At 43.2% G+C, this 19,836-nt stretch overlaps 1 protein-coding gene across 1 annotated transcript in view; it reads right to left on the bottom strand.

The window, feature by feature from the left end:
* Window positions 1-19,836, bottom strand: part of LOC132580418 (tetraspanin-15-like) — a 156,993-nt gene that overhangs the window by 35,138 nt on the left and 102,019 nt on the right. The window contains exons 6-7 of the mRNA XM_060251207.1: window positions 8,202-8,255; window positions 4,651-4,767 (exon numbers count right to left, since the gene is read on the bottom strand). Coding sequence (XP_060107190.1) covers window positions 4,651-4,767; window positions 8,202-8,255 — 171 coding nt within the window. The remainder of the gene's footprint in view (window positions 1-4,650; window positions 4,768-8,201; window positions 8,256-19,836) is intronic.

Genomic DNA, 19,836 nt, shown 5'->3' with positions numbered 1-19,836 from the left:
GGTCAGGTGGGTTGAGATATCAGGGAGGGGTCAGCTTTTGCTGCTTTTCTTTTGTAACAAAAATAGTCTGGTGAGAGGGAAGCGTCAGAGGAAAATTGTCAAGTTATAAATTTAAAAGCTTGTTTTTAAAAAATAAAATAAAATCATGGGATGGAATCATTGCTTTAGGGGATAAGAAGGTGCATCCTCTGTTTGCACTGGTCCTACAACCCACTCCACAATAACCATTTCTTGGCATTTCTGTGACGAATGCCCTTTCATGCATCTCTGACGAACCATCAGCTTGCAGTTGATAGAGCAGTGAATTGCAGCTACGAAATAAGGGGAAATTGAACTGATTAACCTTGGCAGCTCCAATAACCAGTGGTAATTTCACTGAGAACTCTATTGGAAGTAAAGGAGGCATCTAATTATAATATGAAAAACCTGATTAAAAACCTGGAGCTTTTTACACTAGGAAGACTTGACCTATTCTTTCACACTGAATTTTATAGCATATTGCAGGGGTGGCCAACGGTAGCTCTCCAGATGTTTTTTGCCAACAACTCCCATCAGCCCCAGCTAGCATGGCTGATGGTTGGGGCTGATGGGAGTTGTAGGCAAAAACATCTGGAGAGCTACCGCTGGCCACCCCTGGCATATTGGAAAGAATGAGCATGTTCCTTCAGAAGCCAGCCTTCAAATGCTTGCAAGCCACCGGCCCGTCCTTAACTGATCCCATTTATTTATTCCAGATCTTTTTCCTTACCTTATTTGGGAGATAACTGCAAAGCTGGAAACTTATATAACTTTCTGTCAAAATCCTTGCAACACAAAAATAGAATGGTATGGTTAATAAACTATATTTACACACCTGCTGCTGAATTTCTTTTGCGTCATCACCAAATATAACAATGACAAGATTATTTTGCACTGCAGAGACGTGGATGTAGAGAGCCAGACTAGACAAGGTACTGGGGCTTCTCTGAATCAAATCCTCTTTGATATTTATTCCAGGTCACTAAATGAAATCACACAGAGCTTTGTAGCTGGGTATCATTCACTGTGCTGATGACTTCACTATATAATTCATTAACTGCGTGCCCAGAAGCAGATGTGTCTAGATGTGGTAGTCGAGGGGATAAACTGAAATAGAAGCCAGACAAAGTAGGGGTGATGCTGGTGGCAAGCATGGCAAAATTCCATTGGTAATTGATTGTTTTAGGGTCCTCCATAAAGCTGGTCTGTGAAATATCATGAAGGTCCAAGGTCTGTTAGCTCTGTTATTCTTTCCCCTTCCCCCTTCTTACTTTATTGCTTGCAAAGTAGAAGTAGAGAGAAACGAAACTAACTTGAGAAAGAGTAATCAGTACCTTCCCATACATTCCTGTTAGGGAGTGTAACACATCTGGGGAAAGCAAGGACAGAGTCATGATAACGCCATGAGAAGGTAGACATTTATGATAGTTTATGTGTGAGAGCGCATCCCTCGCCCCCACCTTTTGGAATCCTTTTGAAGTAAGCCTTAAAAGTATTGTATCAATGTATCTTTAGCATCACTCTCAAGAATCTGTTACACTGAAAGTATCAGTCTATCAATAAACATAGTTTTGTATCAAACTCGACTCATCATTGAAACCACATGCTTGACAGCTGGTCTGAACATCTGATTTTCTGGGAGGGACTGATTTGAGATAAAACTCTCTTTAGCTGACCAAGTGAAAAGACTGTGGTGTAATTTTGGATGTAAACAGAGAAGTTTGGTGCAATTACTAGGAATGTATTTTTAATCTTCATCTGGTGTGCAGAATATCCTCCCTTCTAGCCTTGCCTGATTTGTCCTTGCTGATCCAGGTTTCTATGCTGGATTGCTGTAACATGTTATACATGGGGCTGCCCTTGAAGACAATTCAGAATCTTCAACTACAGCAAAATGTGGCAGCATGCCTTCTTACCCCTTTGAATACACTCCAGTTTTTCAGCAGATACCTACTGGCTGCCTACACAGTTCTGGGCTCAATACAAGATAACTGCTTCTTAACATTAAAGGCTATCACAGTCTGTGAACCTTATATATGAAGGGCCACCTCTTCCTTTATGAACCCCTATGGAAATATGCCCAGGTCAACTCAGCCGTCCATCCTTCCAAGGTTGGTAAAATGAGTACCCAGCTTGCTGGGGAGAAAGTGTACATGACTGGGGAAGGCAATGGCAAACCACCCCATAAAAAGTCTGCCATGAAAACATTGTGAAAGCAACGTCATCCCAGAGTCGAAAACAACTGGTGCTTGCACAGGGGACTACCTTTACCTTTATGGAAATATGCTCGTAATAGCTGGGCCAATGCCCTCCCTGCAACTTGTGCAACCTTCCTCAACTCATTCCCATACCTTTGCTGCCATAGCACCAATGTTATCTTATGGATTATGCAAATCTCTTGGAATCTCTGAAGGAACTGGTTTTGTTGTTTAGTTGTGACTGTGGTGATGCTATTAATGATTTGATTGTTGTGTTGTTTTAATATCAATATGTTTAAGAAGCCACCTTAAACTTACAGGAAGGACAAGGTTTAAAAAATCCCTTTAAAATAAATAAGTAAACTCTGCTTATGTCATTAAGTTTTGGGAAAGGCACTTTCTCTTTACCTAACCTGCTTTGTTGGGCTATTGTGAGCAAATTACAGTACAATCATAAGAATGCTTTCCTAAGAGTAAAATCCCATGGAATACATCTAAGTAGGAATCAGAGTATACCTGTTTAAGAATGCTCTCTAAATACAATAACCCTAATTATGCATACCATTCCTAAACTCTTTGGAGTAAGAGATATAAATATGAAGCTGAATCTCTTTAGTGGTGTCTGATACATCTTGTGCAGAATGTGGCAACTGCTTGACAGTGCACAAACCATCAAATATCAGATGTACAAGTAATTCAGGGACCTAACTGACCAGCACAGTGAAGCCTTAAAAGATTAACTGAGAAACAACTCTGAAAACACTAAAGTCTTGTGTGAATTTAAGATCCAAAGCCTGGCAAGACAAGTAAATAAATTTACTGGAACTTTATTTCCCCCAGAGTTAAAGACAAAAAGTGGTTTCTGATGTGGGAAAAAGTTTGGAAATGAGTGATGGCAAGATTAGACTGTCATTTAAGATGACAGGACCACTACTAATGTCTGCACCAGAGACAGAGAATCTAGAGCAACTGCCTGTTGAATTGTAATAAGAGAAATCATTTGGTAAGTGAATGGCTAATTACGCAAAGTATGCATCAGCACTGGGCAATCGATTATCTATGTAAATGAAAATGCTTCTAAAAGACGTGTTGCTGGAAACCAAAATTAATGTATGTGAAAATATCTGCCCATTTTCTTGTGCAGAAGGCACCTGGCCACTTTGTTCATCCCAAAGATATGCAAGAAGTACTACATGTACACATACTAGAAATTAGGGGAGGGGCTGTGGGACAATGGCAGAATGTCTGCTTGGCATGTATTAAGTCCTAGGTTCAGCCTCTGACATCTCCAGTGAAAAGAATCCAGTGGTAGGTGATGTGAAAGACCTCTGACTAGGATTCTGTTGCCAGTCTGAAAAAGACAGCACTAACTTTGCTAGACCAATGATGTGATTCACTATAAAGCAGCTTCATGTGACCAGTTACTAACCTTCTGCTGGCAATCCTAGGAGAGACCTCAACAGGGTATAGAAGAGATTATAACCCGCCCTCACTACCAAGGGGCAGCTTACATACTCCTTTCCCTTCCCCTCCCCACAATAGCCACCCTGTGAGGTAGGTGAGGCTGAGAGGGCTCTGACAGAAATTGCTCGAGAGATCAACTCTCACAGAGTTCTGACTGACCCAAGGTCACTCTAGCTGCAGGTGGAGGAGTGGGGAATCAAACCCAGTTCTCCCAGATAACAATAATAACTTTTTATTTATATCCCGCCCTCCTCGCCAAAGCAGGCTCAGGGCGGCTCACAACACATAAATACTATACACAGTAAAACCATACTACACAATAATTACACTTAAATAAAACCATCATTTAAATCGACTTATATTAAATTAACATTATGGTGCTATAACTCAGATCTTCTATAAAATTCAGTGGCTAAAAACATCTTCAGCGAATCTATCTTGGCTCAGCATTAAGTGAAGACCATTTTAAAGAGAAAGGTCTTGCAGGCCCTGCGGAATTGGTCCAAACACCGCAGGGCCCGTACTTCCTCCGGGAGTTGGATCCACAGTAGTGGGGCTGCAATAGAGAAGGCCCGTTCCCGAGTAGTCTTCAATTTGGCCTCCCTTGGCCCAGGGATATTCAGCTGGTTCTTTCCAGCTGACCTCAGCGCTCTCTGGGGTTCATATGGGGAGAGATAAGAGTCCACAAACTTAACCACTACACCAAACTGGTTCTACCCTCTAAACAACCCATTTTCTCCAGGGGAATTGATCTCTGTAGTCTGGAGATCAGTTGTAATTTCAGGAGATCTGCAGGTCCCACAAGTAACTCTGGTCCACAACAGAACTATCGGAGCCCAGCAGACAGTGAAGAGAATAAGACTGACTAATCTGGAAAGGGTTGTAGAAAGTTGATCTAATTATAATATTGTCTCTTTGTCTTAGCAAAGAAAGGATGAAAAGCATGCAGAGAGCAAAATAATCCACATACCTGAGGAAGAAGCAAAGAGCAAACCATCCCAAAAGTAGCCTCAAAATTGTCTTTTAACCACAAGCCCACTGCATGGATGCAGCCACGCACATAGATGATGTCCACCAGTTCCAGCCTCTGCAAATAGAATAATAGTGGAATAAATAATAGTGTGAGTCCAGACCCACAACACACCTCACAAATTCATCTTGCAAACTACATTAGAGGTCTCAGAGAACTTCAGAAAACCAGAAAAGGTATTGCAGGACCAAATCAGCCTGTAAATGCATGCCTGTCCATCAATATCCCTACTTTCATCCACACGGTCTCTCAAATATTAAAAATTTACAAGCCTCCCTTGCAGGGCCCGGTCAAGGAATTCATCACCTCCCAAGCAAGTTATACCTATCCACTTCTGGAACTGTGCCAGCTCTGCCCAGATCCAAGCAAAGCGAAATGGGAAGAACTGGCCTAGAAATACAGACATCAATAATTCCATTTTGGACCCAGCCCACAGTTGAGGGCTCAGAAGGTGATGCCAGTCATCTCTCATGCTAGCAGTGAGCCAAGAGTCTGTGGTGTATTGGTGCAACCCTCACTGCATTACCTCAAGCAGCTGCCTGGGTGGCTTGGCTGGAGAACTGACTGAAGAAGACTGTAGATTTATCCCCTGCTCTTCTTTCTGGATCAGAGTCTCAGTGTGACTGCCCCCACAACAGACACCCTGTGAGGCAGGCGTCTAAAAGAGTTCTCATAGAAGCTGCCCTTTCAAGGACAGCTCTGTGAGAGCTATGGCTGACCAAAGGCCATTCAAGCAGCTGCAAGTGGAGGAGTGGGGAATGAAACCTGGTTCTCCCAGATAAGAGTCCGCACACTTAACCACTATATCAAACTGACTTCCTTGAAAGTGGCAGGGACAGGGCTTTCTGCCTTTTGCTCCCTGGCAGTTCATTTCTCAAAGTTAGGGTGGCAGTGGAGTAATCTGGTCTAGACGTCACAGAAACCCAGCTCAGGGAGGCTACATTAGGTGAATCCAGTAGTGAGCTTTCTGATAAGATAAAAGGAAGCATCCCTAGAAACAGCTCTAATCTATTCTTCCACTGACAAGGCTGAGTCCAAAGCCACCACCAGATGTGCACGTGACTGACTAATCATGGTCAGACCCCATCTGTCAAGGTGCTGTGGAGACCTCAGCCCAGAACTATGACTACCCATCTCAGTGCTTGACACTCGCAAGTCAATCCTATCCAAAACATCTTCCTTAATCAAAATCACATCAATTTAATCTGGATTTAGATTCAGCTTGTTTATCTGCATCCTCTTGATTTACAGCACTGAGGCACTGATTCAAAGCTCAGAGAAATACTTCTGGAATGACTGGTATAGCTGGGTGTCATCAGCATAATTAATGGCACCCAACTCCAGAACTACAAAGTTCTCATTTGGGGGCTCGGTGAGAGGGCAGAAGCCTGAGGAACACTGTATTTCAATTCCATTACTGTTGATTCAGCCTCTCAAATGGAAACTTTTTGCATATGTCTGACAGAGAAGACTGACACCTTTGGAGGCTAACCTCCATATCCCCCACTCCATTCTCCAAATGCTCCACTGATATCAGATGGTGCCAGGTATCAAATACCACTGGCAAGTTCAACAACATTGATAGCATTTCCTCTATTTCATTGTAAACTGGCCATTCATCTGCACAACCAAAGCTATCTCAGTCTGAAAATCAGGCCTCAAGCCTGACTGAAATGGCTCAAGTGCAGACAAACCACCCAGGAATCTCTGATGTTGCTCCACTGTCACCTGCTTAATCTCTGTGATCTGAGACAGACTGTACTTGGCAGGATCTTTCTTTCTGATAACTGTGTCTTTCAATAATGGAATGGATTTACAAGAACATCTTTCAATGTTCTCTGAAAATTCCCTTCACTCAGAGAAGAATGTATTATCCTGGTGAGCAGAACTGCTAGTTTATTCTGGCAAAATTCAATTAGGCAGAATGGGCCAAGGTCTAATTTGTTGGTGGAATTCTGAGCACATCAATCAAGGAGCTCAACCTGAAACTATCCATTAGGGAAGGGGGGGGGGGAAACCTCTTATGGAGTTTATTACTGAGTGGACCAGCTTAGGCGTGCTCTGTATGTGATGTACTCTGTACCCTCAAATGCTGTGGTCAACATCATTGTTGTGTTTTAAATGGATTCTTTAAAACTATCCCAGCACTTATTAATCAGAGATATACCATCTCTGAACATGGAGGTTCCACTCAGCTATCATGCCACAATACTATCACAGCTACACAGAAACTGGTAATGAGAATCCTTCTGTGTGATTGTCTCAAGGGGTCTGAAACACCTCTTTAACTGACATGCCTTAACAGCAGCCATCCTGGATCAGATTAAGGGTTCCTCCAGTCCAATATTTTAGTGGCTGGCTAGATGCTTCTGGAAGCTTACAAGCATGGCATGAACAAAACAGCCCTCCCCTCTTTGGCCCTCAGGACTTACTATTCAGGGGTCAGCTTTATCCAAACATGGAGGTGTCATGTTAATAGCCACTGTAAGATCTAGTCTCCCTGACTTTGTTTTAAAGGGCAGAAAGGTGAAATTTTGTAAATCATCATCATCATCTACAAGGACTTCTTAGTAAGGTGTGCTGAAAAGCATATATCATTATCATCAACATTTCTTTAGCATTTAGAGCTGTTTCAGCAGAGTCCAACATGCCCTCTTTTTTCATCCTTCATTGTAAAAAGAACATCAGTAAATGACAGCCGACTTCCATATTTGCCATTTAGAGTTGCACGCCCACAATGCCATTCATGTAATGTATTTTATTTCCATGCGTAGAGGGGTCTGCATGACACACCACTTGTATTTGGCATGTTAAATCTGGCACTTAACATTTTTTCTTTTAAAAATAACTGGCTGTAAAAAGATTGTCTCAAAATGTGTGGATGACACTCCTCTCCCTTGCCTAACAGGTTCCTTTAACACAAAGGTTGCCAAGTGTGTTTCACATTAATTCTGCTTGTGTTTACTGTGTCAGCTTAAAACCTCCAAGATTCATCCTCATCTTTAGAAAACAAAACAAGTACTGAATTAATTCCCATTCTTAAAAACAGCTCTGCAGAGGCCATGAACCAGGGGTGGACATGCCTGTAGACTTACCAGGAAATTTCCCAGTGTGCACCTCAGCCCTGGAGGGTCACTAGCATTCAGCAACAAGCAGAACCAAACTTCAAATGCTCTTTCAACCTCAGTTTGGGGGTCATTAAAGATCATAGAGTGAACACTAGATAGATCTTTCCCACAAAAAGCAATCCAGGAGCAAATGCGACTGAAAAGCCCGTAGCAGTGCTCCTCTGAGATTTCTGCTTGTTTCATTTTGGTTGTACAGGAAAACTCTCCAATCTGCTTCTTTCTTTCCTTTCTCACTTCTCTCTTGCCAATGCCCTTGTCTCCCTTGATCTCTTTGCAGATGTCTGGTGGTGAATGGGGATCCCAGTACTTCTGCCTGCCTGGTGTTCAATTCAGCCCCTAGATATACTTGAAAACGTTTGTTACCTCTTTATTTAGAGTCCTGTATCCACATAGTGTATTGATGACCTCACCAGGGACCTGATGAGAGAAGAAAAATTGTTCCAAACTTAATAACAGTACATGGATGGGTGTGACTTTAAAAAAAAAAAAAAAGCTGCAAGATATATGAAAGCAGACAGGACTCTCCAGCTTGTTTCTTAGACTTTTTGCCACACTGCAAAAAAACAACAACCAGCAAACCAGTAATAAAGGATTTTAATAAAGTGCACCTGCTGAGCTACCATCTGCTTTTTCTGACTTGTGTGTTGGGAGTCAGAACTAAGTACACAGTTTATGCTGACACCACCACTGGCTGAGGCCTTCGCTGAAGGGGAATGTTGAAGCCACCAGAGAACTCAAGTCTTGTGAAGGCAAGCTGCAGTTCTATTTTCCCTTTGTAGTTGTTATTCTCACTGTACCATGTGTGTTGTACCAGACAGTAGGAGGCCTAAGTTGCAGATGTTTTGCAAGTCTGCAAGCAGTGATCCCTCTAAGCTATGGAGTCTTGTGAGCAAAAATTCTACTTCATGAGCTACTGGCACTTAAACTGTGAGCTACTGCATAAATTAGTTTGCTCTGGGGCCATCCTTCCTGAGCTAAGGCAAATATGTGTGAGATGGAGGCTAAAAAACTATGAGTTAGCTCACACTAACTCAGCTTAGAGGGAACACTGTCTGCAAGTGGTGCTCCAGTGCTGTGTGTATGGGGGTGGGGAGAAAGAGCATGCAGGTTCAGGGTCACAGTCCATTTATTAATTCAGATATTTTATAACCAACTCCTCTCCTCAGTGAAGCCCACTGCAGCTTACAACATCATCCCCTCCTCTTTTCTGTTTTTAGCTCCACAACCACCCTGTGAGGTGAGCTAGAAGAGTGACTGGTCCAAAGTCACCCAGCAAGCTTCCGTGGCAGAGTAGGAATTCAAACCTGACCGTCCGGGATCCTAATTTGACTAGGGTTGCCAAACACCCACCCCACTATGACCCATTGGCCACTGCCAGTAAAGTTAGCAGAGGGGGTGGGTAGGCACCATGGAACATAGGGTTGCCAACCTCCAGGTAGGGCCTGAAGATCTCCTGGTATTACAATTGATCTTCAGATTATAGAGCTTAGTTCCCTTGGAGAAAATGGATGCTTTGGAGGGTGGACTCTATGGCCTCGTACCCACTAAAGTCCCTCCCCAAACACCACCCTCCTCAGACTCCTCCCCCCAACAAATCTCCAAGTATTCTCCAACCAAGAGCTGGCAACCCTTCAGCAATATTATTTCTGGCCAAACACTGGAAGTGCCATAATCATCCCACAGTGACATCACTTCTGGTTTTCAGCCAGGAATGATACTGCAGCATTGCATGGAGTCATATCTGCCTCTCTATTGCCAACAACCCCCCTCAGCTTCTGCTTGCTACCCTAAGTCTGATACTCTAAGCACTCTGGCCCAGTCTGTGTTTGCTATCACCCTCTCCCAAGGCTGATGCATTTCTGTCCAGTTCTGGTGTTGCCTGTGTTCCAGACAACTGAACACAATCTGAGAGATGTACAAGGAATGGCAGTCAAGAATCAGAAGCCTGGAGAATATAAAAGTAGAATTTAATGGGATTTGGCACATTCAGCTGCAAAAGAAGAGAACATGCAGACAGACAATAGTATCCCACAAATCTAATGAAGGGTGAAACAGAACTGAGCCACTGAAGTTAGGCAATGCACTGGGTCCGGCAAAATAACTGGACCAGGACTCTCAGGCAGGGCTGGTGGCAGGGTTTCATTGCCTAGGCTCCCAGCCCCACCCCTCCGTCCCCATGGCGGCGAGGGTGAGCGCGGCAGCAGGAGGTGGTGCAGCACTAAGTGGCTCCAAGTGCACCTGCCACCATGCTGCCCCTGCTCAGCCTTCCCGGGTGCAAACACAGGCTCAGGAAGACTGAGCATAGTCAGCGGGGTGGTACATGTGTTCAGAGGAGCCTGGAGTCCAGCTCTGAGGGCACCCACTGCCCTGCCACCGCCGTGCCCTTTCCCTGCCACTGCCTGCCCACCAGCTGCCAGCCCTTGAAGCCAGGTAGTGCCCTAGGTGGCTGTCTACTTGGCCTACTGGGACACGTCAGTCCTGCTCTCAGGCTACTGGAACCTCCCATGGTTTCTGTGGCCTGTCAGATGCTTCTCACCATGTGGAAATCTTTTTATGTCCTTTTTGGACCAGTCCTGATTTCAGCAAGTAAAATCTCATGGCTTGCACTGTCCCTTCTTTTGGGGATTCAGATGTTTATCATGTGAAGAATAAAAAATTATGGGTCCTTCCATATTCTTTTGCACCAGGAAAGCATGTGCTGCATTGCTATGAAGTCTTTATTGCATGAAGGCTCCAACTTTATTATGGAGTTCAATCATTTGTGAGTGAATTGAGTTGTGAGGCTGGGGGGAAAAATACTGTTTTGGCTCCCAGACTGCAGCCTAGAGAACACATCCACTTCCATTTCTTTATACAAATCTATGCCTTTTATCATGTATTTTAAAGCATTCAAAGTATCTTTCAACAGTCAACTGATTTCAAACCATAATGTTAACAACGCAAAATTAAGCCAACCAGCAAGAAACAATCACAACATCCTTCCAAGTGTACTGGCAGCAAAGATTGAAGAACCCAGCTGCATTTAAACCAAAGCAGAATGCATCACAATTTAAAACCTGGTATAAAAAGAGCTCACTTGAGCATGGGAAGGTAGTTAGACCCCTTTGAAGGCCCCCCTGGAAAAGAACTCTTTTTACTGATGTCCAGAAAGCTATCTACAAGGAGGCGGGGGGGGGGGGGTTAAGGCTAGGGATGTTTACCATCTCTCTGCCTGGCCATGGACCAGAAAGGCAACCCTCCCCCCACCCAATCATGCCAAATTCTGCACAGGTTGTAGTGGGGAGATTTGAGGGTGGAGTCTTAGGGAGGGCAGGTTTTGAGGAGAGGAGGGACCTCAGCAGGGTATAATACCATATAGCCTACCCTCGAAAGTAGCCCTTTTCATGGAAACTGATCTCTGTAGTCTGAAGATGAGTTATGATTCCAGGAGATCTACAGGCCCAACAGAGACTGGCAACTGCAGTAGTTACTGACCTGTCTTCAGAGTTCAGCTCCAGTGTGTGTGGGGGTGGAGGAGGTGTTACAATAGCCTCATCTGACTGTAACCAAGTCTTGGGCATAAGGCAATGGCTTACTGCTGCACTGTGGCTCAAAAGCAAAAAATGGGACTTTGCAAGGAGGTACCCATGTCCGTGCCTACTGACTCGGCTATCACCAGTTATCATTTATAGTTCTCATTTCTCACTGGGACCCAATGAGAAATTATTCAGAAGTTCAGGACAAGGCTGGATGCAGACATAGAAGACAGGGTTGTCAGCTCTGAGTTGAGAAATTCCTAGAATTGGGGATGGAGCCTAGGAAGGGCAAAGTTTGGAGCAGGAAGGGACTTCAGCAAGGATATAATGCCACAGAGTCCAAAACAGTTATTTTCTCCAGGGGGACTGTTCTCTGGAGATCAGTGGCGATTCTGGGAGATCTCCAGATTCCACCTGGAGGTTGGCTAACCTAGAGTAATGAACATTCCTTGGATTCCAGTTTGGTTTAGGAATTTTGTTTGCTCTCTCTGCTGCATGGGGCTGTTTTTTCCTTAGCTGCAAAAGAAAAGTGTCATGACAGGGGGTGGAAGATTACCTGCAATTGGTGGTATATACTGTACATTTGGCAATCCAGGGCCACTGCTACCCTATCTATGTACCAAGGCATGTGTAATTGAGGTCAGTCCCACTGCTTTCAGGAATGCTTTCCAGAATAAGCTGGGGGAAAGGTGCTCCTGTCTCTTCAACTGAATACAGAGATTGGCCCTCCCAGATGTGTTGATCCTAGATAGTTAACACAACATGCTGGTAGGTCATCCAAATACCTGGGCATGCACTTGTCTGTCTTTGACAACTGAAGACCAACATAATAATGTTGGAACAGCAGATTCTAAGTGCTGAAAACTGATACTTTTTAACAGACAAATTCATAGTAATTAGTTCATTTATGTCTGAGTATAAGAGTTTGCCTTTCTCCTCCCTGCTTTACTTCTCATTTTTCTGTTTCTGTGAATAGTGTCTTGCGGCCTCTTTCCACAATCTTGCATTCCTTTTGATTCTTGAGCTGCAGTTACAGAACACAAGCACAGCCAACAGAAAACTGAATTTACTGACAGGCCCTCAACAAACAAACACACACAAAACCCTGAGCAGGTAGATGAATCCCTTTCAGCTGATACATTGCTGTTTCTGTCAGCTAACTCTTTTATAACAGTGTCAAGCAGAACAAAAATGCCAGTTTTACTGATGGTGAGGCATTCTGAAGAGAAGTCTCTCTTTTTTCCTGTCCACTATAAGAAATGGATTGAAATGCTCTTGGGTATAATGAATACACATGTGAAGCAATCACAAAGTCTTGTGTGGATTAAATGTTAGGCAGGAGCCTTCCAATCCAGTTAGCCTGGAGGCGAGCCAGGGAAGTGCAGATTGAAAGACCCAAATTAAATGGTACATTTTATGGTTCTCAAGTGGGGGAAGCCACAGGCTGCTTCCAGGTGACTGCTACCAATGACATACTAGCAGATTACGAATAACATTAAACACCAAAGGCTGCCATAGGGAGAGGAGATGGCAATGTGCTAGGACATTTATAAAATTATGAACACTGCAGGGAAAGGGAGGAATTATTCTCTAACCTCTTAGTACTGGAAATTGCCCCTAGGAGGAACCAATGAGTACAGAAAGAGGCAACTAAAAAAGCATTGATCCAAGAGATTCATGGATTAACTTCAAACAAATTGCACCAAAAGCATTTCTTATGCCAAACTCGTCAGGAAGATGTGTTCTCTCATATACACAAAAATATCCTAAATTCACCCACCAGGGAAATTCCTCCATTGTTTTTTTTTAATTAATTAATTTATTTGTACCCTGGTTTCTCACGAGTGGGAACCCAAAGTGCCTCACAGCATCATTCACTCCATCTCAATTTTATCCTTGCAACAACAACAACAATACCTGTCAGGTTACGCTGGGAGACAGTGACAGTCCCAAGGTCACCCAGCAAGCTTCGAATATAGAGTGGGGATCTGAATCTGGGTCTCTCCTATTATTGTCTAACTAACCATTACTCCATGGTGGCTGGTAGCTTTCTTGATGTTTGGCTCTCTTCCATACACAACATCTTTGAATCAGAAGCCATCTCAAAGGACAGATCATTAATGGTTCAAGATGTACTGTGGCCAAAATTCATGTTAAACTTTTAAGCATTTCTTTCTCAAAGAACGTTATATAATTTCAGAATAAATTGCTCATCACATAGTCATACTGTTGTGTTTAGATCACTATTTTTTGGAACTAATTGAAATTAAACTACTTGACTCATGGTGTATAAAAGTGCAATGCACACAATCGTCGGATAATTGCTATAAAAAGTTAAATGAACTGTTCCAAGACTGCAATTTATTTCAAATGCTAAGAAAGATCACCAGAGAATAAGCTCTAAAATGAGCTCTCTACTGTGTTCTGTCGTATTTGTCCCAAGATTTCCCCTTCTGATGCTCTCTTCATCATCCCCATTCTTTCATTATCTCAAGCTCTATAAGTATACCCTAGAGCAAAAGAAGCTTTAGTCAGTGGGAGGCCATACTGAAGAACAACTATATTCACCACCAGGACCCCCTCCCTGTTCTAGAGGTCAACTAAAGTTTTGACAGAAATACATGTGATGAGATGCTGGGAAACTATCTGGATCTATTAGCCTCTCAGGGGGACCATCGTAACTGGATGTTCATCCACAGAAGATGGAAGTGCCCATAAAGCTCAACCTTCCTAGATGCATAGAAAAGGAAAAGACCTCACCTATTAGACTATGCTTCCTCTGGCTAGCAGACAACACCTAGTTGACTGTACAACCTGCAGAACATGTAAGGCCATGGATCTCTGCCCTCAGTCTCACCAATCCAGCCACTGTTCTGTGGAGCAGCAAACACAAAATTAGAGGAGAAATTGGTGTAACACTGATACAGTGACATCAATTCAGGCACAAACCTGGAAGTGACATCACTGCATTGGGTAAAAGCTATAACATTGAGTGAATCCTAGAGCATTGCCCTAATATGGCGATTCACTCTGGAATTGATGTTGCTGTATTGGCATAATGCTGGTCATCAGAATTCCATCCTCCCTTGTTCTCCCAGGGGTCACCAGTGCTGGGCAACCATAATCAGAAGGGAGTCAGGAAGCAAGGTTGCCAACCCTAGCAATTAGACCTGGCAACTAGCAGGAAGCCAGAGGGATGAGGACAGGGGGCAGGCTGTCACTAATGACATGACATCACTTCCAGGAAAACCCAGAAGTGATGTCATGCTTCTCTAGGAATCTGTGTGTTCTCTAGAAGTGATGCTAGTCCTATGTAGATGATTTTTTACCATAATGTTTCTGGCAATTCTTAGAGAGAAGTAACACATTACTGGGTTTTCAGAGAAGGGATGTCACACCATCACTGAGAGTGATTTTTAATTTTTTTCTTCCCAGTGGCCATATGATGACCCTAGCAGGAGGACATTGGGCCTAGGCTTCAGGCACAAAATTGGCTTCAAATTTAGACAATCTTGTTCATTTGTTTGGCAATGGAAAAGTTTCACAACTTGTTTATATCCAGCCCTTTTGGACCAAACTGTGACACACTTTCTTTGCTCAGATCTGCAAATTTATGCAAATAGGACAGGTGATTTTATAAAACACTTTTTGTTTAGTTAATTATTTTGTCTCTCTCTATTTGATGTCTCATTTTGTTTTCATGGATTCCCATTTTTGTTTTATTGATTGGGAATTCAACATTTGGAAGTATCCTGAGCCTCTCTGGACCTCTGAGAGGGCCTGCAGGAGAGCCCTATGGGTACCTTGGCCCTCTTGATTCACCCTGAATGATGAAGCCTCTGCATAGGTCTTAAAGTTCTCCAAGACCCAAAGTGGGGAACTGCAATAACAAATCATTGTGCCATCTCAGGTTGTAAACTTGCTAGGCAGCAGAGTGGTTGATCTCATAACAGGAACTCCCTTCTGTGCCATCTGACAAGTACAAAACTAAAGAAGGATTGGCAGTGATAGCTTCCTAACAACCATGGTCATTCGTCATCCCCAACCAAAGAGCCAGCGTTGTAGCCATACCACAACTCTGAAAAGATACCACTAAGCCAGGGTTATAATTGTGCTAAGGTCTACACTGGAGTGCTCTAGACAAGTCCAACTCTGTCCTAAGGGACTGGTCTAGACTGGAACACTTTTAGAGTGGAGTGGGGGCTTGTCATCCAGCCATTATTGCAAAAGGTTGAATTACTGTTATTTTGAGATGCAAACAATTTGCTAGAGATCTCAGATAAACAGAAGGAAAACTGTTGGACTGTGCTGTTTGTAACAGGTGCACCTACTGTGTTCTGTAAATATGCTGCTTTTTCTCTCTAGTGCCAGTAAGATGCCTTCAGGTGAGCATGCCTCATTAAGCGATGTATTAACAGCTCTCCATTTTGAGATGCCTCCTGGAGAAGGCCACCCCCAAAATAGTCTGGGCTGAACTAGCAGCTATAAATTTGTCCTCTGTTAGTGTAGTTCTGTGAAGTTCTTCAGTTTGCCAGCAGGCAGAATGGAGCACTCAAGAGCTCTAGCAATTTACAAGATCCCTCATCCATATTTTTAACACTGTCAGAGGGATGACATCAGCAGATCTATTCCTTTAAAAAATCCAGGCAGAGAGATGAGAAATGTTTGGATCAGGTTATATTGAAGGATTTTGGAGTCAAAGGTCTATAATGATCATGAGCCATTCACAATGTCTCACCCCCTCCTATCTCAAAGGGTGGGAGTGAGGATAAAATGGTGGAAGGGAACCTCATGTATGTGCTGGGAGACAAATTCTCTGATAAGCATCCAGAGTCATACAACTTCCTTACCCACCTGGCCAAATGGTGGAGAAAGCTACAAGGGGCATCTCTATACTTGACAATATTAACCAACAGGCAAGTGTTGGTAGATGGAGTAGAGGTGGTGCTTAGAGGAAAGTGACCATGTCCTCTTCGCTGGGAGGTGAAGGAAGTTTGTAGCCAGATGTGTTGTTAGATTTCAGTAGAGTAGACTTTGATGAATTCAGAGGCAAGATGAAAGTCATGCCATGGGCAAGAATGCTGGAAAGGAAAGGAGCAAGTAAACGGTGGGCTCTCTTAAAACAAGAACTTTTGCAAGCTCAAATTTTCACTATTCCAACAAAATGGAAACATGGTAGGAGATCCAAGAAGCCAGCGTGGATGAACAAAGAACTCCATGATGACCTAAGGAAGAAAATGTTCAAGAAATGGAGGAAAGGACATCTCTAAAGAAGAATATCTGATGGTTGCTTGGCCGCCAGAGGGGTCAAAGTTCAGAGTGAGCTCAGGTTATCTAGGGATAGGGTAGGGAGGCTCACTACAATGAGAAAAGCTTCACTGGAGTGAAAATTGAGAAACTCTGATAAAGGACAGAGAGAAAGCAGAAAGGCTCAGTGCTTATTTTGCCTTGTTTTTCCCCCTGAAGAAGAGAACAGGCTTATCTAGAGATGGTAGTCAATAAGGCACAATGTGTAACTTGCTAGTTGCAATGGAAAGAGCAGTTGTTGAGAAGCACCTGGCTACATTGGATGAGTGCAAATTCCCCAGGCCAGATGGTGTGCAGAGAGTGCTCAAAGAACTTTTTAGAGAGCTTATAGAGCCTTTGTCCATCATCTTCAAGACCTCTGAGAGGACAGGAAATTTGCCACAAGGCTGGAAGAGGGTGATATGTTATCCTAAACTTCAAAAAAGGGAGGAAAGTTGACCCAGGAAAATACGGGCCAGTGAGTCTGAAATCTATCTGGTACTGGAACAGCTTTCAAAGGGGTCAGTCTTTGAGCATCTGAAGGACAACTTGATGATACAAGGAAGTCAGCACAGATTTATCCAGATCCTGCCAGAAGGGAACTTCATTCCCTTCTTTAATAGAGTGACGAACTAACTGGATCATGGGAGTGCCGTCTACATTGTTTACCTAGATTTCAGTAAGGCTTTTGACAGGGTTCTCCATGATGTTCTGATAGGTAAACTGGAGGAATGCAGACTGGACTCTTAAGTTAGTTAGGTGGATAGGGAACTGGTTGGAGAACCACAGCCAAAGAGCAGTTGTCAGTGGCATTTCATCTGATTGGAGGGAAGTATCCAGTGAGATGTTGCAGGGCTCTGTACTTTTTGACATTTTAATGATGATCTGGATGAGGGTGCGAATGGACTTGTCATTTAATTTTTGGATGACACCAAATTGGGAGGAGTAGTGTACACACTAGAGAATACGAGATAGAATTCAAGATCTGAACACACTGGAAAAGTGGGTGGATGTGAATAAGATGAAGTTCAGCAAGGATAAGTGCACGGTTCTACATCTGAGTAACAAAAATGAGAAGCATATACACTGAATGGGGATACACTTCTGGAGAGCAGTGTGTACGAACAAGATCGTAGGGTACAGATGGACTGTAAGCTAAATATAAGCAGTCAGCACAATGCAGTGGCAAAAAAAGGCTAATGCAGTCCTGGAGTATATCAATAGAGTCATAACATCCAGGTCACAAGATGTTATAGTCCCACTGTACACCATACTGGTCAGGCCACATCTGGAGTATTGTGTGCTCTTCTGGAGTCCAATACACAAAGGATGTGGACAGAATGGAGTGTGTATAGAAGAGAGCAATGAGGATGAGATGGGGCCTGGAGACCAAGCCCTATGAAGAAAGGCTGAGGGACTTGAGAAGGTTCAGTCTAGAGAAGAGGGCATTGAAGGGCGGGGAGAGGGGGGAGATGATTGCTCTTTTGAGCATTTGAAAGTCTGTCACTTAAAGGAGGGGCAGGAAGCTATTCCTGTTGGTAGTGGAGGAGAGGATTTGCAATAATGGGTTTAAATTACATGTGGAAAGGCACCAACTGAATTTTAGGAAAACTTATCTCTCTTTTTACAGTAAGAATTGCTCAGCAATGGAATCGACTGCCTAAGGTGGTGAACTCTCCCTCATTGGCAATCTTCAAGCAGCACCTGGATGAATACTTGTCAGGGATGCTTTAGGCTGATCCCGCATTGAACAGGGGGTTGGACTAGACAGTTTGTATGGTTCCCTCCAACCTAATCTATGTTCTTGAAGGAAGCGTGGGATAAAAATGTCATTGATGGCTCCCTACTCAGAGATTTTACCCTTAAGTATCTGGATCTGATTCTTCCACTCATGTAATGAAAGAAGATTGGGTGGTTAAGATGCAAAGTCATATCATACATAAAGATTAACCCAATTTCTGGCTATGTCCCTTACACATCACCCTTGCTAAAATGTATTGGGGCAAAAGGCCAGCTTTCCTACAAGGTAAGCTGAAGCAGTCACCTCTGGGACTGTCTTTCAGAGGAGGCGCTAGTCGTCTCTGCATCTCCTGCCACCAGCTAGAAGCAGGAGCAGCTAATCTTTGCAGCCTCCTCTTTAAAAACAGCATGACAAGCTGGGCATGTGCCATGGCCTTAAACCTATCCCAGGCACCTAGAAACTCAGTTTCAGAGGGGAACTTGTAACTCATGTGTGCATCTTTGTTCTCTGCACATCATATTGCTGATGCTGCATGGGCCAGTTGGCTTGCTCAATTCCAGGATCATTTTAACTTCACTGTCTATCTCTGCCTGATATCTTCTGCACATCTGTTTGAAATAGTTGCACAGAAGTAAATTTGCAAAAGTTAGTATTCTGCTGAGATCCCTATAGCATTACATCTCTTCTTTGTATGATATGAATCCAAAATGGGGAACGAACTTAATTAACACATAACAACTCAGAAATAAATAACCAAGCATCTCCACACTATAATTTTTAAAACTTTGCTAACATTACTCTAAATGACTGAGTGCCAGCTGTTAAGTGGTACAAAATTGCCTTTCAGATGATGTCCCTTTCACTTTCTCAGGCAGACTTAACACAGCCACCTCCTCCCAAGTAAGCAATGCATGAAGTCTTCAAAAGAGATCAGCAGGATGCTCCATTCAGACTGCAAGAAGCATAGATTTTGTCTTAATGTTGATTTGGAGCAAGTCCAGGAATTGGTACTCTGTTTTTAATGCTTCTCTTTGCAAAAAAAAAAAAAGATGAAAAAGCAGAAGCTGGATTCCAACTGTATGTATTTAAGCATTTAAAACCCACTTCTTCAAAGGTGGCTACCAGAAGCCAAAATACAAGTCAAACAACAATAAATAATCACCGCTATCCTAAAACAATAAGTCAAAACACACATGGTAAAAATAAAAAATAACTAACCACTAAATCTCACATAGTACAATCCTCACAAGCCTCCAAACGCAGCCTGACTTGTTTCCAGAAACAAACTAGAAGCAGCACAATCTTTAAATAGTTGTGTTGTTTGCATAAAACATTCTCAGCCCCCCTGTACTAGAAGACATGCTGCTGAATTCTGGACCTGCTGCAGCATTCAAGTCACCATCAAGGGCAACCCTATGGAAAAAGAAAAAAAAAAAGATATCGGATTTATATCCCA

Source organism: Heteronotia binoei, chromosome 12, assembly GCF_032191835.1.
Source record: "Heteronotia binoei isolate CCM8104 ecotype False Entrance Well chromosome 12, APGP_CSIRO_Hbin_v1, whole genome shotgun sequence".
NCBI classification, from domain to species: domain Eukaryota; kingdom Metazoa; phylum Chordata; class Lepidosauria; order Squamata; family Gekkonidae; genus Heteronotia; species Heteronotia binoei.
This window is presented reverse-complemented; position numbering and strand designations above follow the sequence as displayed.